The sequence below is a fragment of the Protomyctophum bolini genome (assembly GCF_963924005.1).
Source record: "Protomyctophum bolini genome assembly, chromosome: 9".
Classification (NCBI taxonomy): Eukaryota; Metazoa; Chordata; class Actinopteri; order Myctophiformes; family Myctophidae; genus Protomyctophum; species Protomyctophum bolini.
Window position 1 is genome coordinate 31262280 of NC_137870.1, and position 26134 is coordinate 31288413.

The following is a 26134-nucleotide window of genomic DNA, read 5'->3' on the forward strand; positions in this document are numbered from 1 at the left end:
TGCTATAGGAGTGTGAATAAAAAGCATAACTCACATAAACAAATTAGAGACCGTACATACACTGTAGAGATAATTCACAATAAGGTAGTGCAATAGACTTTGACATGGATAAATAAAACACATTATTTTAGGTACAGAAAAAAATACATTTATACTCAAGTGGTTCAGATTCATGTATTTCTTCCCATTCCTCAGTGTTTGACTGGCTATGTTCTTTAAGACTGAGCCATTCATTGGAGCCAAATGTAGTAGTCGGGGTAAGTCATACCACAGAGTCAGGCTTAATGAGAGGCCTACGCATTTTAGCCCACCTCCAATGTGTCAGCCAGCCCTGATTCAAAGTGACATGCCTTCCTTAGTCTGCCTAAACCCAGGGACCCGGAGACCGCTGGAGCTAAATTTACATCCATCCTGGCCAAACGGAGAAAAGGAAAAGCTTTAAAATTCAGGGAACCGGCACTAACCATGGCCAACTTGTTTCATGGAGAATCCACTCTCGATAACGATCAGCAGTTCCAGGCACAGGAAGACTTTTTTTTCTGCTGCTGCTGCTGCTAAAAAGTCTGTATATGCTTTCAATAATTTCCAAGTGTTTTGACTCAAACCATGCTATTCCCCTCTCAACATGCCTACTCAGCCACTTCTGGGCTAAGCGTTGGCACACGCCTTCTGATCATGTAACTCTAGCAGTCTCTGTGCATTTTTAGTCTGGGCGCTTGGGGGGGGGGGGGGGGGGGGGGGAACTATGTCGGCAGAACCGGATATCAGCAAGCAGACATTAACAGGAGATGTTTACCTCTGCCTGAGCTTTACCATCCTATACCTCTCCATTCCTCCTGTTCTCGCCTCTTTCTCTGCCGATGCAGTAAGCATACCCACCTGCTCCATCACCATGCCGTGCTGCCTCGCTGCTCTCTCTGCGCTGGAATTGGCAGGAAATCAATTCTGCTCTTGTCTCCGTCTATGTGTTCCCCCCCCCCGCCGCCCCCCCTGCCCCCCTCCCCACGCCAGCACACACTTCATCCACACCCCTCCTTGCACTCCTTACTCCCCCTTCCGGCTGTAAAGTGTCCATTCAGGGCTCGGCGGCAGCGCAAGCATCAGCACAACGCCATGCCTTATCGGAGCAGTCACAAAGAGCCACAGGCACATTGTTCATCAGTATCAGCCAGCTCCAGTTTCAGTTCACTGTCCATGTATGCCAAGTTATGTACACATGTGCTGTACATTAATGTCGTTAAGCATATAGCAGCAGAATGGAAACAGGAGCGTCCAACATATATTTGGGCTAAGATGCAGCGTTAATTGTAGTTTTGGTTAATTACAGAGTTCACTGGATACGGAAAAGATTAAAAAAGGAGGATGGGGCGCGTCATTATTTATTATGCAAATGTATTCCATTTTTGGCGATTAAGTGATTATAAGGCTACTCTCTTTCTTCCCCATGTTCTTACTCGTCTTTCCCTTTGCTTTTCAGCATATTACTCTAATGAAGCCATTATTCTCCAAGTGAATTTTAATGAGTTTTTAACCAACATTTTAATGAGCTATACATTACCATAAAGCATGGATTAGTCTAAAGTGTGTGTGTGTGTGTGTGTGTGTGTGTGTGTGTGTGTGTGTGTGTGTGTGTGTGTGTGTGTGTGTGTGTGTGTGTGTGTGTGTGTGTGTGTGTGTGTGTGTGTGTGTGTGTGTGTGTGTGTGTGTGTGTGTGTGTGTGTGTGTGTGTGTGTGTGTGTGCGCGTGTGCGTGCGCACCACTGTGAATTTGGAAGGGGAAAGAGGAGAGGTGTTCATTAAGACATAATTATATTGTTTCACAGAGGCAAGGCCATACGGTTTTGCTGTGTATGGTCGGTACAATCCCCTAACCTGTGCTTGCTATCAATTCGATGCTAGCTAGCTGGTGGTTGGTTTGTTGAGGGCTCGTTAGACAAAATTAGGACCGCTGTTTAAAAGATTAGCCTTGCAAGGGGCTGCAGTGTAAATGATTGTTCAGGCCTGTATACAGAAACACTGATGGACTCCCAGCATGACATGGCATGATGGAACGTGCAGTTTCTCTTAATCTTTATACCTGATTTATAGTTGCAGTGCTGCCACTAGTCGGCAACACGTGCAGGGGGGCAACACAAAGCGGCATTGCAACACAAACACATCATGCGTAAGGCGACCTTAATGGTCAGCAGCAGCCTCTTGGTTGCACACCGGTGTCGCGTGCCGGGGAAAGCCGATATTCAAGCTCACAACGAGCGACAAGAGCGACACATTGTGAGCTTGTAGGTCTGCTATTCTTTGTTGCGCAACACCAGTGCACAACCAACTTACCAAGTATACACTATACTCTCACCCGCGGCCATTCGACACCCTGATTCTCCTCCTCGCCCACCTCTGAAGTTTGACCTTCAATGGCTCTCCTTTCATCATCCTGTTCTATTATGTCCTTCCATCGTTCTGGAGCACACTCGCCCTCCCTCTCTCTCTTTCATTTCCTCCAAGGCAACATTAAAGTTGCACATATCATGATATCCCCACCTGCGATTCCTCCTCCCACTATATGGTATCTCGGCCGACCATATGATTATCTCTACCTTCACTCTTTTACATATTTCCTGGGCCTTATCCGAGGAAGTGACAGCATTATTTACCATCCCCTAGCCCAGGATGCAGTGCAGATAGGGAGAACGGCGGTGGAGATGATATCAGCGCTGCGGCTGGCCATGCTGTGTGGAGAATGATAGCATGTGCATGCATATGACTTCATCTTGCCGAGCTGCATATGGTTTAGAATGAGGGAGGATGCTGTGAAGAAAAGCACTGAGCTGGTAATAAAAAGGGGTGAAAGAAAACCAGCTCTGATGGCTAGAGCGGGTGAGAGAACGAGGGTGGGAGGGTGATGAGCTGTGCTAATGATGAGAGACTCTCTCTCCTTCGTCCTCAGCGGAGGCACAGCCTTGGGCATCACCAGCCCAGCCATATTTTTGCAGCTGTTCGTGCGATCTGACCTGTGATCCGCGTGGTTGAGGAATACACCGGATGTGAGGCTGATCTGTATGAACCTGCTGGCTGCCTCCCTGCTGTGGGGGTAATTTCTACATCTGGATGAGGGGGCAGGGGGGCAAAGGTTAGCTCTGGCCGGTGGGAGGGCAAATGAGCCAGTCATGGCGAGAGAGCGCGTCAGACAAATGGAGCCCATCTCCCTTCATGGTATACTATTATACACTGTTGCATTATTCTTCTCCCCTGCCTTCAGCGTGGGTGAGAATACAACACATCAGTGACAGCGCACAGCAGTGGGTTTGGTATATTTTCTAAAGTGACATATTTATCGTCTCTCTTCTCTTAAGGGTGAGATTGGAAATGGTGGGCTTGTAATAGCACTCTGCCGGATGAAACACAAAAAGCACTTGAATGAAATGTTATTATGGCTGGGAGCTATATCTTGAAATGCGCTGCTCTTATAGTCCGTGCATGGTTTATTTTCTAATCGGAGACGGAATTGAAGGCTGTGAGTCTGGGTCGTCGAGTCTCTGGGCCCCCAGGCTTCTATAGCTGCTCTAATCTTCCTCTGTTTCTTAGCGTGGACACAGGACAATATCTATGGAGAGTCTTGCTGTAGTAAACTGAGGACAAAATGTAATAACTTCCAAATAACTACATACATAATCATTTGCCATTGGAAAATGCTAGACCCTGCAGCTTTTAAGAATGCTGCACAGTTTATGGGATTTGTCTGCGTATAAGTAGGTGTGTGTGTGTGTGTGTGTGTGTGTGTGTGTGTGTGTGTGTGTGTGTGTGTGTGTGTGTGTGTGTGTGTGTGTGTGTGTGTGTGTGTGTGTGTGTGTGTGTGTGTGTGTGTGTGTGTGTGTGTGTGTGTGTGTAAGGGAATGTGCCTGTCAATGTGTAGCACATCTTATACAGCTGAAAGAAATGGGGTTTTAAACTTTTAGCCTGCAACATTTTGACATGGGCACAACATCTTGTGAACCAAAGACAGGCACACAGGCCGGTAGAACGCCCATGTCGGCACTTATCTCAGCATGCAGGCTGGACCTCCTCACTCAAGGCTCCCCACTAATCTTACCGACAAGCAGTGTCACCCTCCAGTGACTAATGTCCTGGGTGGGAGAACTGGGTGCACAGCACCAAATATCTCTCCTCACCTTGTCCCTGCACCCGCTATGAGGCTCAGTGCTATAGGCTGTTCTGCTGTCATGTAAATGTGGCAGAGGCCCGTTCAATGTGTGAGTCCATGTCAGTTAAGAACACAACACACACACACACACACACACACACACACACACACACACACACACACACACACACACACACACACACACACACACCTCCCTAAGGGTTGCTGGCACAGACCTCTTTCCTGCCAGTGTATTATAGGGACAAACTGGCTTACCACAGGGGGGGTGGGGTGTGTGTGTGTGTGTGTGTGTGTGTGTGTGTGTGTGTGTGTGTGTGTGTGTGTGTGTGTGTGTGTGTGTGTGTGTGTGTGTGTGTGTGTGTGTGTGTGTGTGTGTGTGTGTGTGTGTGTGTGTGTGTGTGTGTGTGTGTGTGTGCGTGTGAGAGAGAGAGAGACACACAGAGAGAGAGAGTGTGTGTGACAGAGATGTCTGTGTTTCCATTTTGGCACGGCCTTCTACACTCAAGTCCTTAACTGTTGCACAGGGCAAGTTGCAACCCAACTCCCTTCCTTTTAAGTTTTGAAATGTTGACTAAGTGCCAACTTCCAGACCAGCGAATTCACCACGCTTATCCCCCCGCCTGATATTTCTACTTTAAAATGCGCTCACAGCTCTGATAGTTGGAGAATAAATATATAAATGAAACATGGGAGGCGAGGACAGAGTTCTCCTCAGACCGCAGCTGGACTGACAGATGTAGTGAACTAGTGGTTGTGAACAGGGGGGTGCAAATGTAAAAAAAGATATAAATATTAATACGCAAGGCAGCAGTGTTTGGGGCCAGCTGGAACTCCATGGGAGGTGAGAGGTTTCCAGAGGAAGAAGAACTGAGGGTTCCAGAGGGATTGAAATTACCTCATGTCTGCCTACCGATATGGGCTTAAATAGGCCTAAGCCTATTTAAGCTTGAGTTTGAGACATAGTTGGGTTCAGTTTCTGACTGTGGATATATTGTCTCAGTCAGTTAGACCCACAAACACTACAGCACATACTTATAATCTAGAAAAGGCTGGCTGTGTAATTGAAGAAAGGAAATCAGTCATTGCCAAAAAGTGAACCGCAGTTGTGGTACATAAATATCTGTGTGCGCAATCATTGTGGCTGTGCATGTAAACCATATACCATTGACGGTATAAACATGCATGTGTTGGAGGAGCAAGTCTGAAGCTAGATTTGCAAGAGTTACACTTGCACATCCTGTGCAAGTCTAGCCTCAAATTGATTCACTTTAAAATTGATGAAGAAAGAAACAAAATGGTGAACCAAAAACCGGAAATGTAAGGAAATTGAATAACAGCTTACCGCCTACTATAGGCAATGCAACAAATCATGTGGAATATTTTGCCCGGCTAAAGAATTCCGATGACGGACAATCTATCCAATACTTTCGTCCCAAACAGCTGGCTGGATTTGCAGGGAATTTGTTGAGCGCATCCAACCTTAGGCCAGACAGACAGATACAGATAGATACAGAGATCTCCATATATGAGCTTCAAAGTGATGCGTCCTTCGAAAGCCTACACGGGTTATGCAAGGACATGCTGTGATTGGCCAGTACGGACGCGCTGTGATTGGCCAGTAGCCATTTTGAGTGGCAGTCGGGGGAAACGCTCTCGCCAGAACATTATTTACTATTCTCTGCCTATCGAGTCGCAACTCGAACGGCCCTGAGTCGGCTAAGCGAACTTTACAACGTTCAACACGGCAACTCGCTCGCTTTAGCTCACTATGGTGTCTCAAGTTTGCTTGAGATGGCGGGCCTCCATCGCTATCTAGTCCATAGAGTTATTATATTTGGTTATAGTCCGCAGTTGTTGTAGGCGAGAGGCACTTACACGTTGGCCACAGAACGCGTACGTTTTTGTGGCATTCCTAAGCCAATAAATTGATTAGCGGTGGAGTCTCCTACTGACCTACGGAACTATTTTTGGGTATAGTGATATGGACACAAAAAACTTGTTCTGTGTGATAGAGGGGACAAATATGAACGAAAGTTGCACTATATGGTAGAAATAGGTCAACAATACAAATTACGCTAGTTTTTACTTTCAATGCGTGGCCCCCTGTGCCCCCACAAAATAACCAGAACTACTTAATATTTTTGCGCAGGCATATATATGCAAGCATGATGTGGTTGTGCAGGGAATGATTATGGTATACCCTCCGAAAAAACCTGGAACACACCACTGGGTACATGTGATACAACACAGCTAAATGGTGTAGCCTCACTAAAACCCAATAAAAAAGGAGATATTCAAATGCAGACTGTAATGACGGAAGGCAGATGGTCGATTGGGTTGATTTAGACATAAATTCTAGAATAGAATGTGTGCTTGGATTTTCCCTTCCCTCATGTGCTCTGTAAATGTATAAATCTGTTCAAATCATTGTCCTGGCATTAGCAAACCCAGCACCAATATATAGGGCATAATCCCATCACCAGTAATGCATCTGTTTGTTTGTTTCGTAGCTGCTTGTGACCCACTGTTTAGTCCTCAACAAGTGCTATTTTTATTTGCTTTAGTGTGAGGCCACTCTGTGTTTGGCTATTAATTACATGATGGAGGGGCTTTTACTTTGACACACAGTCCAATGTCACAGAAAAAAAGCACGTTAATTACAGATAATGCATGTTTCTTTTGTTGTTGTTCCCTGTTTGAAAGGAAATGGTTTTTGCGTAAATCCCAAGGGTGCTATCACCAATGAATGGAAGGGAACAATTAAACCAATACTCAGGCAGAGTAACAACATGGGTGCATCTGGTCTAAACCTGGCTATGGGTTTAGACAGCAGGAGTTCTGTTTGTGATGCAAATACATGAATCCTGGCAGTGGTCAGCCATTTTGCTCACCCTGGCTAGAGAGGGCCCACCACTCCAGAGCAGGTTAATTTCCTGACCCGGCTCCCTAGATATTACTATAGGACATCTCTGCATGAGAGAGCCTTCCCTCTTCCTCCACCTCTCTGTCACTCCATTGCTGTCTCTCCCTCCCTCCCTCCCTCCGTCCGTCGTAGCTCTCTTTGTGTTCCCTCTTGTCTCCCCTGAGCATAGGTTTCATTTGAATTTGTGTCACACAAAAGTCCCTCTATGTTCCCCATCGTATCCCCCAGGATAATTGGGTTGAAAGCTTCCTCTATCCTCCACTCCCCCCCACCCCTTGGACTAAATAAATAAGCGCACATTGGCTGTGCAGCTTCGCTAGAGAAATGGAAAGAATAAGAGAGAGGTAGAGAGAGAGAGAGAGAGAGAGAGAGAGAGAGAGAAGATGAGAGTGACCTGCAGCGCAGGGACCTGTTATCCCCTCTATAATCCTGGCTCCCTCTCCTTCTCTCCCCTGTGCCACGTGGAATTTACATAAAGACCTGTGGTGCTGCCCTTAATTTAGCCTTTCTCAAACATCTTCAAACATCCTCCAACAAGCCCACTCTCTGCTTTCATCCTTCAGAGGATTCATGTGTCCCTCTCTAGTCTCTCCGCCATGGATGGACACACACCAGCGTGCCACAATTTCCCACCATGGAAAATCATGGATTTTTTCCCCCCACTTCAGATCAAACCTAGAATAGTCTGTTTGAGTGCACCCTGCCTGAGCCACAGCTAAAATCAAGTCCACATTTCTGGCTCTAAAAACCGCACACAAGATATGGGATAATTCGTTTTTGTTGTGAAAGCGCATCTGTCTCAAGTTCATTTTTATTCTTCTGGGGACATTATGCCTCAATTCAAAAAGTTATTCATTATAAACAACTAGAAGGCTGTTTCTAATAAATTGCATTTTACATGGAGGTGATGAGTCAGTGAGTAGCTGTTTTTCCTGAACTACATGCTAGTCTCAATATGAGTCTTTGTTCCTTTTTCCTGTTACCTAAAGGCTTTACATACAGTAGGCCGACCGATCGGCTGGCCCCCATACTGACTATCACAGATATTTCAGTATCTGTGTTACAGTATGTTGTCCGACATGTGTCTCATGTGTTATGAAAAGATTGTAGGCCTAATGCAGAAAAAAATATGTTTTAGAAATTGTTCTATTATTATTTCTATTACTATTAATAGTTTTACTTTTTTATTATTATTACATATTTATAGTTATTTCTAATTATTACATTTGCAATGATTGCAATACATTTTTGTCTCCACCCGGCGAAAGCCAACAAAAATGTTGGCCCGGACTTTGGCCCGGTCGCTACGAAACTGTGCACACACACTCCCTGGATACTAATTTCGAACCCCCAAATTATCCAGAATGACCATGAGGCCGATTTTTGCTAAACACACTTTTTACTCCAGATTGTATTCATACGTCCAGCAACAACAAGGTACATAACTGGGTGGGGCATTAATTTCCAACTTGCTTCGTTCCAAGTAGGCCAGTGCCCAACGGGCACCACTCTAGTGTAAACAAACACGATTGTCTTGCCTTTAAGGCAATTCTAAGCAATGTTGGTATTTCTGTCCGCTTTAGAAAAGCCTGCAACTACTTTATTGTCATCCTGTGTACATGTGCTTTTATTTTGAAGAAATCAGTATATAATGAGTCACTTCCTGTGAGCACCATCTTTGATGCAGCAGGGCAGAGAGTAAACACACACTATTCAGAGCTGTAAGCCTAAAGCCCCATTCAGACCGAAGAAGCAGAAGCTAGCTTCTGCTTCTTCGGTCTGAATGGGGCTTTAGAAAAGAAAACATCTACCAACTTGGAAGCTTTTGAGAGGCAATGCTGTAAGTTGCAGTTGATGTTAGATATGCTAACTTTCTGTACAATTTTGTGGTATTTTGTTATGTTTATTTTGTATTTGGAAACGTTTTTGACAAATGTTTACTGTTGTCTGCAGAACATAACATAGCCTAGCCTAGCCTCAGGTGTATGTCATCCTACTAATCAACACTGATAAGTGTATGTGGTTTAGCTAGATGTGTATGATTGTTAATTACCTGGGTTTATTTAGTTGTGAAATGATTGGAATGCTGTCAATTAAGAACAACTCTGAATGTATTGTTTTATTATTTTTGCAGTTTTCACCGCTTTGTCATGAAGTGAACAGTCAATTCCACCTTCGACTCTGTCTTCATTGGCTGCGGTTTATCTTGATGTTAAGTGGGAGTCCCATACACTGCCATAGAACATTACAACGATAAAACATGTCGGCTGATGATCCTTCTAAAACCATCGTTTCTATAAAGAACCTATTTATCATATGGCGATTTAATAGCCAGATCGATATGGTCGCAAGTTACCGCAGTCAGTGAGGGCAGACAATTTCTTTTTACTTTTGGTCAAGCGCCGTCATTGAGTTGAAACGTCACTGATTGGCCGTAGCTGCTCAGATTTCCAACCAAAGCTCCCTCGCTCACCAGAGTCAGAGTTTTTTTTTATCGGCGTGTCTAGCGATTCAGGGGCTGGAGCCAGGCTATCAAATCATGAACACAGCGTGTGATTTCACTAATACTGATGTTAGTGTTTTTATTTTTCGTATTATATATCAGATTATTGTACTCCCTGTCTGCATCTGTTTTGGCCCCAAAATCCTAGTATTGGTTGGACCCTAACTTTATGCCACATACATAAGATGTTATTACACTATTTACTAAATGTGGCGTGTGTATGTGTGTGATAATGAGCTGGTGTTGTGTTTGAGTAAACACAAGACAGGGTGAGAGGCTATCTTTGTGATGAAAGGCCTACCTGAGGGTGATTAGATACAAGGCAGCAGTTGTTTGACAGACCACCCACCGGTTTTGTGTGTTTTGTGTGCGTGTATGTGTTTGCACGCACGCACCCCAGCGTGATTTTGTGTGTGCCAACTTTGCTGGGCACATTGCAGCCCTCTAAGCTCTCACATGTGAGTGACACCAAGCTTCAGGGCATTCGGTCTGTGTTTGTTCTGCTACCTCCATAGGGACCTCCATTAGTTCCAATTAGCTTTACTTGTACTAGCCCAGCCAGCTGAAAACACTCATCGCATTTAAATAGCCAGGATGAAGACCGCATACACCCACTACATACTGATCTCATAAACAACAACAAGTTTCAGTAAATTAGATGTTTTCAAGAAGGAAAGCTGAACCATAACCTGGTAAATTTCTTCTGTATGATTAATGGTTTGGTCATGGTGCTCTGGCTAACCCCGGTTCATCTTGTTTTCTCCTCAGTGTTGCGAGATGACTTCAGACAAAACCCTACAGACGCAGTGGTGGCTGTCGGAGAACCAGCCATCCTGGAGTGTGTCCCTCCCAGAGGTCACCCTGAACCCACCATCTACTGGAAGAAGGACAAAGTACGCATCGATGACAAGGAGGACAGAGTCACGGTGAGTACTAGCCTGAATGACGAGGGTGACGTTACTATGATTGGCATAAAGCTCTGTATTGGTTTAGGCCAGTTGTTCTGAAACCGTTTCACGTGAGAAGAATCCAGGCGTGCCATTTTTTGCACAACCATACATTTGTATTGCAAAATATACAACTGCACAAAACGATTCCACAAATAAATATATATTTTAACCACTTCAACCTGGCATCACTATGTTGGGCACATCATAATAGGCAACGTTTTGTTTTATAAATGTATTGTCTCCGCCAGGCCGAAATGGGCGAGACAATTTTTTGCACCCTGTCCGTCTGTCGGTCCGTCTGTGATGGGCCTGTTATAGCGCATAGCAGGAGGTAGACGTTTTGCAAAACACATTTTTGGACAGTACTCCTACAGTTTCAGTCAAAAGAAAATCACGCAACTCAGTACACAGTATCTCTGTGGCTTCCAGGCAACAATAACCTTAATCTGACGGTACCAGCGTTGCCTCAAATAGCCACTATTGAATACCCAAGACTTTTCTCACCCAACAGGTCAAAAAGGGTGAAAAGGGGTACAAGGTCCTCCCAGCAGGCTGAGGAACAGTTTTATTCCCACAGGCTGTCGGGATACTAAATGAAAAGTGCAATAACCCTCCGTACTCTGCACTATGCACTTCTGAGTATTCTGCACTATGCACTTTGACTGACATTATCGCCCTGTGTTTGTTATCTTTGAGTGAGCTTGTAGATGGGCTATTTTTGTATATATGAATAAGAATGATAACAGAAGCTATTTTGAAAAGATAAATAAATACAAGTTTGAAAGGAAGTATGTTTCTCACCCCTAGATTCGTGGAGGAAAGCTGATGATCTCCAACACCAGGAAGAGTGATGCTGGCATGTACATCTGCGTGGGTACTAACATGGTGGGAGAACGGGACAGTGAAACGGCACAAGTCACAGTGTTTGGTAAGCTCCAAGATACTTGTACAGTACTTCTGCTCACACCAAGGTTATTGTAGTTTTTATTTATGTATTTATTTATTTTCATCCACTTTATTCTTATTTGTCTTTTGACAAAATTGGTTGAATATTTGGTTGAATATTTATTTAACCAACACACAGACTTAAAGGGTGTTCAATTGCACTACTGATTAATAAAGAAAATAGTTTGATGATCCAATGGAGTTTAGACTTTTTAATACTTTTCATTGGTTCAATATTTTTTAACCAACACACAGACGTAAATGGTGTTCAATAGCATTGATTTATATTTTTTCTTTATAATAATCAAAAACCTCAAATGGAGTTAGGTGGTTTCTCCCCGACAGCATATTTATTTATTTAGTTTTTATTATGCTAAAAGCACACACATCATGTTGACTCTCCCCTTCATCCACGCTGCAGAGAGGCCCACCTTCCTGCGCCGGCCCATCAATCAGGTGGTTCTGGAGGAGGAGACGGTGGAGTTCCGTTGCCAGGTACAGGGAGACCCTCAGCCCAACGTCCGCTGGAGGAAGGATGACATTGATGTCCCTCGTGGGAGGTAAACAAACTCTACAGACACAGTTCAGACACTGTACCTCAGGTTGAGTTTCCCCAGATGCTTGTTTCGCAGGGTCTCAGCCCCTACTGGTTCAGAGGAGGATTTATGGAAGATAAGCTGACCCCACATTAGATCTGTTAGCCTCTGTATTATTTCCTGCACACTCTTCTCCAGTTCTAATGTTTGCCATCAGCTGTGTGAGTGCGTGCGTGACTGCATGCGTGCGTGCTGATGTGCCAGGTACTATTTTATACAGAGCGATATGCAGCACAGTGATCAGTGTCAATGTGAGAGTGTGATGCAGCTTGATGATAACTCACACTGCCAGCTATCACCTGGCCCTGCTTGCCAACGGGCATTATGCTGCCCTATTAGGCTGTCCACAACACACAGTACATTGCACACGCTGGCCCACCCCTGCTCGACCCCCCAGGTGTCTCCGCAGACCACTCAGACACAAAGGGGCAGAGGAGGCAAGGATTATACATTGTGACACATTTCAAGAAAGGCGTCCGCGAGAAGACAACCACATATGAATCTAGTAGGGAGGTAGGCACGCATGGAGACTGACGGAACCTTTGGGGAAGTACAGACACAAACAGGCTGGAAGGCAGATGCTGAGAAAGTCAGCAAAGAAAAACCCAAATGAGGCAATTTGGAAGACAGACAGAGACAGAGGTGATTCGAGGCATTAGGGGGAAGGTTGTGACAGAGAGCCAGCTGACGGGACCTGACCAGATTCTGTGTGCAGGTGCAGCTGTGCAGGTGGGTCCTTGGCACAGACACCTCAGAAACCTCGAGGATAATATCCCCTTCGCATACACATTAACCCCATTCACCCTACTTAATCTCACTCACACACACAGACACACGTGTGTTTTGTGACAGAAAAGCTGTGTGTGCTAATGTAATCCAACGCGCTGCCTGCCAGTCTGTCCCACTTCCTGTGAGAGACGACCGACCCTGATGATGTTGTCCAACTGCTCCTGTTGCGTCACCGTGATTCACAGTCATTTACAGAGGTGTCATTGTCAACGTCAACATCAAAGAGACTGGTGCTGTGTCCTGGCCAACAACTTACTCATAATTTACCATTTGCATCACTACACAAAGCACACACGGCACGTACGCATTTGGGCGGATTGTTAATATCTGATGGGAGTCCTGTGCCAAACCAAACACACACACACAAAAAAAAGAAAGTTCACTTACTGTATGTCTTTGATATCGAGTTGGCTCAGGAACAGAGATACACAGCTCATTTTTGTTCGCTAATTAGCACACTTTAATTGAATTACAACAGAGGAGCATGACACTTGCTTGCTTGCGTCGATGCTTGCTTTGAAGCTAGTTGTGTTTAGCAGTAGAACGAGTAATGAACCTTAAGTAACAAAGGCCGCCAAATTATTGAACGATCAGTATCACACTGCTAGCAATTAAGAGCGTTAAAATACACAGTGTACCCCTTATTGGTTACATTTGTACACTCTCAGAGTTAATTGAACATTCAGGATTTTACAGTTTAACAAATATGCTACCATAAGTACACACTGTGACATTTGGCTGTGAGCTCCCCTGGGTGTATACAGAGTAGTGGTTGTCACCACAGGGGGAAGGGAGTGGAGGACCCTTAAAGATCAGTGTGGTGGGAAGGGGTCTGCTTGCTCTTCATCCAAAAAGGTTATACTGTCCTTATTACTATGATAAGCTGTAGAAAGAGAGGGACTTAGTGCCCCCCTCCCCCCCAAATACCTTCTACTTGTCTTTGTTGCTACCCCTTACCCTGTTTGTGCATCATGTGCACACGGTTGTGCCTGTGTGTAAACTGTGCAACTTGCATGTAGGGGGAAAAGGGGTCTTAGAGCTTCAGCTGAATAAACAGGTATTTAATGTGCTCAGTGGCTGTATTAGCCTCCCTGGTGCACGTACGCACGCACACATGCACACACAGAGTAGCTGCACACAGAGAATATACAGGAAATTACCAGGATGGGACCAGCATCTGTGGTATAGAATAGGAAATACAAAAAAGCTGTTTTGATTTAAAGATGATTTTTATCACCCAAAAAACTTTTCAAAAAAGTGTACAGTATTTGTTAAAATGTCGTTTTTTATGTGGACAAGCCCACCAGTTCATTAAGTATGCCTGGTTTGCCTGGTGGGTGATGATGGGTGGTGATTCACCTGAACCTTAAGTACGGTTGGTGTACTGTTACCTGGATGCTTTGAAAATACTGTAATTGATTGAATTGATTGCTGTAGTTTTAGGATTCACTAAACAATTTACTGATCTATTGAAGTGGGTGATGGTTGGAGATTTGTACAGTAGTTCAAATGCGTGGCCCACCCATGTATGCAGAACCCGCTGTAGCTGTACAGTGCCCAGTACCATATTATGCCACTGATCTACCAATTATGGAGATTGTGGATCATTGATGTTGTCAGAAGCTTTTTTGCTTCTCAGAAACCTTGGTTTCGACTGAATTCCCACTCGGCACTGCTTGTGTTCATTTTCAACCTAGCTGAATTACTTGTCATTGAAATATAACGTATTTAGGGTTGGTGGTATTATTGAGCCAGCTGCTTCTGTATAGAATAGATTAAGTGGAAATAAAAAAGAATCATAGAGAATTGGCTTGTTATGTTGGAGAGCCAGGAGGCGAGCACCAGAGACCTCCGGGTCTCCAGGAGGGAGACCCCGCAGCAGTCAATAAATCCCAGAGAATAGAAGAGGCTTGGCCAGCAGTGTGTGTTATCTCCTACTGCCAACCAGCTCTGTGTGTGGGCCAAATCTCTTTTTCTTTCCTTTGGTCTGTGTCTGTCTCCCTCCCTCCTTCCCTCCTTCCCTCTGGCCCCAGTGTGCCCTCCTTATCGGAGCGCCTCTGCTCTAGCGGTCCATCTGTATGCAGGTCCTCTGTCCCCCGTGACCCCAGAAACACAGCCCCCTGCACCGGTCCACGCACCACCTCAGTGAAAAGCCTTCCTTTCTCACTCGTTGTGTGTGTGTGTGTGTGTGTGTGTGTGTGTGTGTGTGTGTGTGTGTGTGTGTGTGTGTGTGTCATTATTTTTGAGAGAGCTGTTAAAGCCACTCTGACAGGAGTGACTGTGTTATGCTGACCATCCACTTTTAGTAATTTCTCACCTCCGCAACTCAGCAGAAAAAAGACGGGAGTCTGTGGTTCCTGTCTCCATTACTTCCACTGATATATAAGCGGATACATCTGGTATTCATGATTGTGCACGTGGGGGGCTTTTATCTTTTAGGCTGTATCGAAACAGAGTGCCAACAGCAATGTCATGCTCTGAAAATCAAACACATAACGCAAAACAAAAGAAAAAATATGAAAACACTATGCATTAATTAGAGACAGATACACAGTGGATAATTCATTATGGGTCCAATTTATTTCATTGATATTTGTGGCAAGGTAAAATTCTCTCTCTCTTTCTGTCACTCTGTGTCTCTCTCATTTGCTATATTGAGAAAGCAATCTTGAAGGTGTTTGCACACCCTTTGATCCTCTCGCGCAGGCACGCACGCACACACACACACAAGCTTCCAGGCACCTGCCACTGTTAGTTCTTGCTGTACTGTATCTGCAACATCTCCACACCCTTTGATCCACACGCACACACGCACACACAAACTGACAGACACACAAGCTCCCAGGCATGTGCCAGTATGCTATTCTTTGCTGTTCCTTACTTCTTGCTATCTGCAACATCTCCCAGCAGATCACCAGCATCTGATCCAAAGCGCTCTGTCTAACTAAAGTCTCTTATACTGCATGTCACTGTTACCATGGAGCCCTGGCTCTGAACTCACCGACGTTAAAGTAAGAGACCCATTTAGGATCAGCTTACCCTCCACCAAACCCCAACCTAACCGCCGTGACTGTAATAGTGCCAAGCTGATCTTTGAGCAATGTGATAAATGCCTCATTTTGGCTTAACACTTTTTATGCTAAGGACGTGTATACACGGCCTGGGAATGAAAAACCACAGGTGCCTTGGACGTGTACAGGGGTCCTTAGTTATTTTTTATTGATAAAAATAGAAATATCGTTTTTTATTTATATATATATATATATATATATATTATTTTTTTTGGACTTTCCTTCTGCAGCGTACTCCTTGTGTTTCATGCATGTGCACTGCCGTTCACTTCATTGTTTACGGCTTCATTAGAATGGCTCATAACTTTAAATCGAGGGCGCTCTCCATGGTTTTGACAAGGAGGACAATGTTCTGTCTTCACTTCTGACTTCAGGAAGCATCTTGTTTGGAATATAAACGCTTCTAGAGAGACTTTAGGTGTACCAGCGTGAGGTAAGAACGGAAGATTATGCGTCCCGGTTTTGGGGGGTAACGGAAAGCGGGCTTTTCAGAGTAAAATCTGCCTCATCTGCTGGCACTCTAGCGCCATTATTTTTTGAAGACTTCCCTGGCAAAAATAGTGTTAAGAAGGTTAACCACCCTGGCTTCGTAGGGAATGTGAGAGGAGAGGAGACTCAGGGGGAGGGAGTGATGCTCTGGCTGTGGGCCCTGAGCAGGATAGATGAGAGGCCATAATGGCGCTTAATTGATTCTCTGCTATGGTTGATAGTGTCTGGACAGGTAGGCTCCTGCTCCTTTGATCAGGCTGAGGTGAAGTGGCAGTCAGGTGGTGTGAAACAGGATCAGGCTGAATCAGAGCAGAGAGGGGACTTTGTCTCAGATCCATCAGACTGGAGTGTGAACTGGCATCGGTCCCATATGCGGAGTCCGACACACATACGCACACACACACACACACACACACGCACACGCATGCACACACACACACACACACACACACACACACACACACACACACACACACACACACACACACACACACACACACACACACACACAGTTGCAGTCCTGTGCAGAGAGAGGTAAGGTATAGATAAAATCTACTCAGGCTGAGTCATTTTTCGGAGAACAGTTTACAGTATACTGCACACACGCTCAATCTATCCAAGAGATAAGGTGCTGTCAGGCTCAGTCATTTGGCACTTTCTTTTGGGTGCGACTCAGGTGATTATGTGCTCATGCTGTATGACAGATGGAGGGATCTCTCTCCCTGAGATGACCTCAAGGATTTTCAAGTTGTAGTGCTGCTTTTAAAAGTTAGTTTTTTAAAGATTTGAATAAATGCATTGGCCTGTGCACTACATGCACTTAACTTCAGTACTTAATAAGACCTATATACTTTGTTGTATGACAGTAGTCAGTAGTTGTTGTATGACAATAGTCAAAATAGCATTTCTACCAGCCCATAGCACATGTTGTGAGCTTCTATTTTTGTATTGGAAAGCCTTTGCCTATAATGACATGCTCAAAATAGGGAGGCCGAGATTAATGTGGTTTATCAACAAGACGAGAGAAATGATGCTTAATCTTGCCATATATGCTTACATTTTCATCACTCCGCATCTAACTGCATATTGCATAAGCAAGTGCCTGCACCCATTATAGTACAGTATGTGTGGGCGTGATCTACAGCATACTGTATGATTGCATATGTTGTAATCTGTGTGTACATACGTTGTATATGTGTCTGCATGTGTGTTCCCTGGGTTAAGATGGAGGGAGAGGCCAGCAGAGTGAACTTGGCCCTCCGATTCTTTCCACAACCCATCCATATTACATGTGTAATTACATTCCTCCTCTAATGGGGAACAGAGCCCTACCCCAAGCCTGCTACAAGAAAGAGCTACTGTTCCCCTCGCTTGTGTGTGTCTCTGTGTGTGTGTGTGTGTGTGTGTGTGTGTGTGTGTGTGTGTGTGTGTTTGTGTGTGTGTGTGTGGCCACAACTACCTCTTATCCCAGAGTTTTTCCACCCCTCCTGTCATCTAAGCTGATTCAAAATAGGAAGCTGATTACAGATTGATTGGGCTCAGGTTTCCCTCTAATAAGTTATGCGGCAGCCTGAGGTCCTTTTTTGGAAGACTGGCGGAGACAGGACCAAAGAACAATGCACATGTTGTCTGGTGTGATGTGCTGCGTGTGCCCTGCCTGCTGTGAGGGCACGGCCGTGCAACATGTATCAGACTGTGGGAACCTGTCAGGATGGTATGGCCGACTATGACAATGGGTATTTGTGGCCTTGTGGGCAGGGTCTTCTCAGAAGCCTCACCTGTCACTTTCACTCCTTTCACTCCTCCTGCGGACTCCATCTCCTCCATGCCAGCCAGGGATATAGAATATTTATTTTAAAGCCTAATATCCTATATATATATATATATATATATATATATATATATAGGCTTTAAAATATTTAAATATAAATATATAAATTATAATGTTTTTGTACAGCTGTGTTTTTTTCCCAATTCAAGATCTTTCAATCTTTTTTGAAAATATCTCTACAACCTCACAACATGCCACATTGGGCCAAAATGGCCAAACTATAAAAGAGTGATTCATTAGTTCACTAGAAAATTAGACTATGGATTAGATTGTGTTGTTTCCTACCTAACAAGACAGCGTGCCTGCCTGAAAAAAGCTGCTGTGTCACTCCTGTGGATGCTGCCAGAACATTTTCAAACAATAAAAGCATTATTCTCTGCCCCACCATTGCCAGAAACTGTACTGTACATCCCCTTTTCTCTAGAACAAAGTATTTAGTCATGACTCAGTCAAATAATCATTATGGCTGTTTAAGTACCTGTGTGGAGAGGTGGAACTGAGTTGAAGAATGCACTTCAATAAAGCTGCCTTTGAACGCTTGCTCAGGAAATGTCATAACACAGGGGGGGGGGGGGGAGACATGGGGAGACGGGACAGATTAGCTTTGCAGCTGCCAGTGGCACACAGCCATCAGTACACCTGATGGTAGGGTCCTTTCCAGTGCAGGGGAAATGGACCATAGCCTTGTGTTACTGTACAGTCCAGTCCCTTTAGAAAACGTTGACATAGTCCATTGTTCACACACAAGACGTCCTCACCTCGCTGAGCTACTGGGACACGGTTAACTTAACAGATCGTATTGTGTTTAAATTCAACATGGTTTGAGAAAGCCATTCGTGTTTGAAGGCGGAATGGTGCGGCACCTTATCTCTCCTTCTCTCTGTCTCTGCCTCACCATTCTGTTCTCGCATTGTGCGTAGTGACAGACTGTGGACAGCAGACTGTTGTCTGGCTGTCAGACTGCCATCAGACACCCCAAACCTCATACCACCAGCGACCATGCAGCCCCCTCACCACCACCACACCCCTCACACATTGCCATGCCAGCGAAACCCTTCTAATTACCAGACAGAACAACACACCAACCAAACATCACACACTGCTGCTATAGACATGTATAACATTTCTATAATATACCGCTAACCATATAGTGATACTGAATTAAAAGCTATTATGATAATATTGAACAGAACAGTAAATGGATTTTAGGTTGATGCTTATTTTGTTCTTTCTTTCTTTGTCCCCATTCCTCCCAAGTGACAAACACAACACACAAACACATGTATTGCATTATATGGTGGGAATATCACAACCTCAATGCATGCCCTTGTTTCAGCCAAGATGTTGGTGGTAAATTATTATATGTTATCCCCACTCCAAAAATAGTGAATTAGCCTGTGTGGGAACATTTGGGTTCCCCAAAAAATATGGGGTCATAGTTTCAGGCATTAAGCTGTAGCAGGTCTATAGCTACTCTGTCAAGCAAAGTACCTTTTTCATTGTGTAGCACTGTAAATATACAGTGCATTATGCTCTCCCAAACACACACACTCCAGACTCACAGACCGCATGCACGCACGCTCGCTCGCTCGCTCGTTCACTCACTCACTCACTCACTCACTCACTCACTCACTCACTCACTCACTCACTCACTCACTCACTCACTCACTCACTCACTCACTCTCACTCATAAACACAAAGGAACGGCTCATGAATATTGGAAGAGTTTGGGGGTTCCAGTTGAGAGCATGCCTCTCCCTGTACTGCGTGTCATTGCTAAATAATTGATCCACCTTATTCCAATCTCCCATTGTCAAAATGAACGGTTGGGTTTCTAACACTGGTAACACTGTTCACCTCTCAGGGAGAAAATGCTGCCAGATACCTTAACATGCTTAGCTTAATAGCTTCACTACCAGCACATTTTTGCCAGTGGGACATCTGAATCTGAATTTAACATCTAACATCTGCCTTTTGATGCTGTAGATATACGGACAGATACAGAATCCGGAATCTCATGCTTATTGTTTCCCTGTCGGCAGGTATGAGATCAAGTACGATAAGGAGGACTACCTTCTCCGGGTTAAGAAGGCCTCGACCAACGATGAAGGCACGTTCACCTGTGTGGCAGAAAACCGCGTGGGCAAGCTGGAGGCATCCGCCACACTTACTGTCCGAGGTAGGAAATGCCGTCGCCATGCTGTTGTTTCACATTTAGCTCACACAACAGCCAACACAAAGGTGTCATCATGGGCCATTGATTGAGCTCATGGTTGAATACTGTGCGACCCTGACGGACAGTATAACCTATGAAGCCTCCTGGAGTTCCAGCAGTGCTGACTCTCTAAGCCGAGAGAGATGTGGACAGTCAGTCTATGAATACATTTAATTATTTACACTTTCAAGTGCAGCATCGACACACATTGCCTCCACCCCCCGCCGCCACCTCCCCTCGCAGCGGTTGGGTAGCCACGCTGTAACCACCCAGTCAGCAGTAAAGCCATTTCACAGTTTACTGGTGCACACCGACAGGCCTGTGCTCGAGGTTCGCAAGGTTAATAAAAACATTCTAACCATAATCTTTTCTCTCTTGCGCTATACTCTTCTGCCCATTAGATCAGAGAATTCAAGGTCTCTGTGGAGCGCTTTAATGCCACACAGCAAGCCGAGGGCTGACTTCAATTTTCAGCCCTTTTAAATACTGGGATTTATGTGGAACCTGCTTTTCTTTTTTTAGAACAGAGGCTCAGGTCTTGGCTGAAGAGAGGGGAGACAGATAATCATACAGGGAAATGGTCACTACTTGTGCCAACATATTTTAATATGGTGTTGAGTCTCAACTGCAGAATGTATCCTCCCTGCTAGACCACTTTAGTCTTATTATACTCATAATACTGGAATATGATATCTAGCACCAGGCATATATCTCTTATCTCTTTCTCTCTGGCTTTCAGTTGCTCTATGCATCAGTGCTAACAATGAATACACACCTCACCATGCTACTACAAACACACACCACCTGTAGAACTGTACATTTCATATATGCAGACAGAGAACATCCAATAGCACATTTTTGCATCTGGAGAATAGAGAGCAACTCCCCCCAGAAAGCTATGCTTTATATTGTGCAAAATATTCGGCCACTGGGGGGCACTGACATTAGGCTTTCTATGGCAGTCAGTGTAAGGTAAAGTAAAGCTGAGGCAAAAGTACCAATTGCAGGAAAACCCTGTTCTATTGGATCATCTCTGTCATTGCTTACCCTGTTCTGGAAACACAACATATCATTCATTCTGACTTATTATTTATTTTGTCTTACTTTATTATGTTTGTTCTGTTCCCCTTCTTTGTTTGTGTGTTTGTACGTGTGTTTGTTCTTGATTTGTTTCTGTCGTGTATCCACTCCTCCATTGTTGTGTCTCCAGCTCGCCCTGTAGGTAAGTGGTCATCATCCTTCTGATCTGCTCCCATTCCCATCCTCCTGCATGTGCTCCCCATACACACCTCTGCATCCGACTGCTTGACCACCACTGACTGTTAGCACACTGTAACATACTGTATACTTGACTAACATGGCTGTTGTGATGTACCATAATGTTACATCTTGTTAACTCCCCCAAAATGTCGAGTGTTTAACGGTTACATTGTTTTTTTTAGATTTGGTTCTTGCGTGCCTTCTCAAGTTCACTAAACCAGGAATATAAAGATTATTTTTTTAAATGATGACAAATTCTCAGCTTTGTAGAATATATACTCTGTCCTTCACTATTTGTGGACAAGGCCAGACATCTGATTATGTCAGATGTAGACAGACTCTCATCTTCCATAGTTATTCCGCTGCTGTACTGGGACCCTGCTTAACATGCACGTCTTGAGGCCATCTGTGGACTTTTGGCGCGTGGTGCACATCGCTCAGATCTGTGTGTCTTGGACGGGCTCATTTCCTCCGAACCCCAAGACAGAGACAGGAGATCTCACTGAGTGTTCCAAATAGATGTGAGAAAGACAAGGTCAGAGTCATTTGATACACTTCAAACTGTAGAAATGGATAGTGAAGGGGGGACATCTGGAGGAAGGAACACAAGATAGCGGAGAGAGGAGAGGAATGCAGAGAAGAAGGATATGGGGTTGGTTAGAGAGTAGACAGAGGGGTAGATATGGGGTTGGTTAGAGACAGAGGGGTAGATATGGGGTTGGTTAGAGAGTAGACAGAGGGGTAGATATGGGGTTGGTTAGAGACAGAAGGGTAGATATGGGGTTGGTTAGAGAGTAGACAGAGGGGTAGATATGGGGTTGGTTAGAGACAGAGGGGTAGATATGGGGTTGGTTAGAGACAGAGGGGTAGATATGGGGTTGGTTAGAGACAGAGGGGTAGATATGGGGTTGGTTAGAGACAGAGGGGTAGATATGGGGTTGGTTAGAGACAGAGGGGTAGATATGGGGTTGGTTAGAGACAGAGGGGTAGATATGGGGTTGGTTAGAGAGAGGGGTAGGGGCGGAAGTCATCACGGTCTTGACTGGCAGAAAGATATGGGGTTGGTTAGAGACAGAGGGGTAGGGGCTACTAGGGGCGAAGTCATCACGCTCTTGACTGGCAGACGGAGCCCAAATGCTGCCACAATGGCACGACCGAGGTTGCCAAAACAGCAGTGGCCGTCCCACAATTGTCATGAGCTGTCAGCCTCCGAGAAGATGGAGGAAATTACACATTCAGCCTGCCTGTGGGAAAGAGACAGTAATTGCCGTAGACTTCTGAATAAAATATGATTTTTTGTGTGTGTGTGTGTGTGTGTGTGTGTGTGTGTGTGTGTGTGTGTGTGTGTGTGTGTGTGTGTGTGTGTGTGTGTGTGTGTGTGTGTGTGTGTGTGTGTGTGTGTGTGTGTGTGTGTGTGTGTGTGTGTGTGTGTGTGTGTGTGTGGGGGGGGGGGGGGGGGGGGGGGGGGGGTGACTTATATGAATGTATGTCTATCTGTCCATTTGTTCTCTTCTCCGAGTTTTGTATGCTGTAACTCCCCCCCGCCATACCCGGGGCAGATGTGACTTGTCATGAATTAAATATGGGGGCCTGATCATGCGTTTCCTTGGGAGGGGACAGGAAGGAGCCTCTCACATGTCGTTAAGGGTCTCTGAATCAAAACAGGACCCGTGTGAGTGAGCCATGTGAGCCAAGCTGGGAAACCGACTTCCTGTAAATATCCATGTTTGATGGGTGCCTTCTGTGTTTTAAGGATGTGTCTTACACACATCCTTACACAATGTCAATCTTTTTGTTTTAGATGTACTGTATACATTTCTTACTAGTTAGAGTAAGAGATAGGAAGGAAGGTAGACAGTAAACCATAGCATGAATCAGGATTTAACCACTTAAAACCTATGCAGGCCCCCTAATGTTTTTGCTTTACACAAAAATAGCCGATAGCCGAAAATCAGCTATTCTAGAGTGCAATCAGTGCTCAGTTCGCATCAGAATAGGTACACTAGGATGGTTAAATAAGTGTAGTTCAAAGTATATTAGAACAATGTAGTCCATGTATGGTGTTGGGCTCGAAAAGAGAATTGCAGTTTCTACTAGTTGAGTCAATCATTTGAATTATTGACCATGGCACCTTATTAAGAAATGTGGCGCTCCACATTGTTGGTTGGCTACAACAAAACACTGGGGTATGATTTAGCCGAGCTAAGGTCACGGTTACAGATCATAGAAAGAAATAATCATGTGTGTATACAGAAGAAGAAATAATCATTACACGTTTGACATGTTTGTTATGAGGATACCTTGGTTGTGGTGAACATAATCGGTAAGCATCATCGGGTCCCCAGCTAACAAGTAAACGGTTGTGAACAAGTACAGTATGGCCCTTATGACCTATTTATACTTTTAATATCTATGGTAGGAGTACTACAGTACGTGCACTGGTGCCACAAGTTCCTAGGAAACAAGGAGATGAGGAGAGAGCGATAAAGATAAGTGTGAGAAAAGACTAATTTGGGACTGTGATAGATGTAACAGGCGTGAGTGGTTAGCGGTGATGCAACGTGTGGGATGGACTGACCAGTGAGAGAGAAAGGAGGAAACGCTCTTTGCCAGACTGTGATTTAGGAGGGCTGTTTCAGGCCCAGAAATGCGAGAGGCGCAAGCTAACTAAGCTGCAGAGGGCCAAGTGGGAATGCTGTAAATCTGTAGCCATCTGCCTCATTCCCAACTGTGTGTATCTTTGACAAATACATACTCCCAGAAAGGGATTACATGGAGAAATCAGCCCAATGGGAAGAGATTTCCCTTACTGGAACCAGCTGGCTTGACAGTTCAAGGACTTAGACAGCAATCAAAAGAAATAGAATGAATGTAAGATGTTCTGCGACAAGTCTTTTATTCTTTTTCAGATTCAGATTTTGGGATGTTCAAAACAAACAAATCTTGCATGGGGTCACTTTGATATCTGATCTGTGATCATAGAATTATCTTTGTCAATAAGAAATAGAAGTTTGATTCATCAAATACTATATTTAATGCCACAAATCTGATCCACTCTGCAAGTATTAAAAGTGTTGAACTCTTTGGCCTAGATGACTATGATTGATGATTTTAAATGTCTGCTGTACGTGATGGTAATTTGTAATCAAGGGCAACATAGTTCATGTCAGCAGGAAGCCTGCACAGTTTGACAAATAAGGAAAGGTCACAGTCAGGGCCATATAACTACGCTCAAGATTCAGCCATCTGTAGACCTCGACTTTGTTGTGATAATATTCAGTATTTCTCATGAGATAAATATAGTTCGGATTTACTGTTTACCAAAACAAACAGTACCTGTCATTAAAGGAGAATTCCGGACCAACACTTTTATTATATCCAAGAAAGAGTGGTAGAGGTAAAAAAAAATACATGACTCCATCCCCAGCGCACCGCAGCTCCGACACACAATGGGCCTAAGGCTAAATCGGTCGTGTTCTGACATTCCATATGTTGATCCTACCCCACCCGTCCTTCCTCTTCGATGTCTCCCTTTTGACTGATACCTGTCCATTCAAACTCTAGGCAGGCCCACCCCAAAGTCATTAGCGCAGCCGTGCCCAGCAGCCGGCGAAAACTAGCGTTCTCAACAAAAATAAAATAAAGGCCCGGCCCTAACTGGGCTGGCCCGAGGCCCTGCCTGGCCTTACTAATTTGCACACATTTTACGACCTACCCGGCCCGAAAACTTCAATTAAAAAAAGAAAAAAAGAAAAGAAAATGGTCCATATATGAGCATTCCCAGACCTGTTGTTTTAGCGCGACCACGCCCTCGTCTTAGTGGTAAAATCAGATTACGGTAAGAAAAGCACTGGTCCGGAATTCTCCTTTAACACAGCCAAAATATAACAAAACATCTCATCATAGGTCTACGAAAGCTGGACGGTTTATAAAGATAGATTATGTAAAGTTCTCCGCTTTCAGCACAAAGTGCACTCTGTACTGTTGTGAGTCATATGTTTCTGAGGTACTCCATACTATCGTTCAGTTCTGCACTCTGATTCATCACAAGTTATGAAAGCTGTTTGCTTGGTGAAGTGGAAAGGTAGAGTGAGGTGCTAAGAAGGTCCTCAGAGGAACTTCTATACTGTATGTGTACCTTCAAACTTTCCTCGTGCTCAAATGTATTGAGCCAAGAGTCAAAGGACTGTCTGTTGCCCTGGCCGTTTGATACAGCAGTGAATATTGGCTGAGACAGTTCAACATGCAATTTCAAAGAAATAATGGACATTTTCAAACCAAGTCCATGGTCTTTTAATGAGAAATATTTGCTTGAGGTCACATGAAAATAGAAAAGATCTTTCTTTCTCTCTAAGACCCCCCCCCCTCTCATTCGTTAAAGCACCTTTCTACCTTAAGCCTTGATCT

General features: G+C 44.5%; 1 protein-coding gene across 7 annotated transcripts in view; it reads left to right on the forward strand.

Annotated features, from left to right (window-relative positions):
- Positions 1 to 26134, forward strand: part of robo2 (roundabout, axon guidance receptor, homolog 2) — a 199310-nt gene that overhangs the window by 112758 nt on the left and 60418 nt on the right. For 6 of the 7 annotated variants that reach the window (XM_080772314.1, XM_080772316.1, XM_080772320.1 and 3 more), the window contains exons 3-6: positions 10350 to 10507; positions 11339 to 11459; positions 11898 to 12036; positions 20295 to 20443. In XM_080772314.1, coding sequence (XP_080628440.1) covers positions 10350 to 10507; positions 11339 to 11459; positions 11898 to 12036; positions 20295 to 20443 — 567 coding nt within the window. Of the gene's footprint in view, positions 1 to 10349; positions 10508 to 11338; positions 11460 to 11897; positions 12037 to 20294; positions 20444 to 21677; positions 21690 to 26134 lie in introns of all 7 variants that reach the window. The other variant, XM_080772315.1, reaches the window with a different exon arrangement.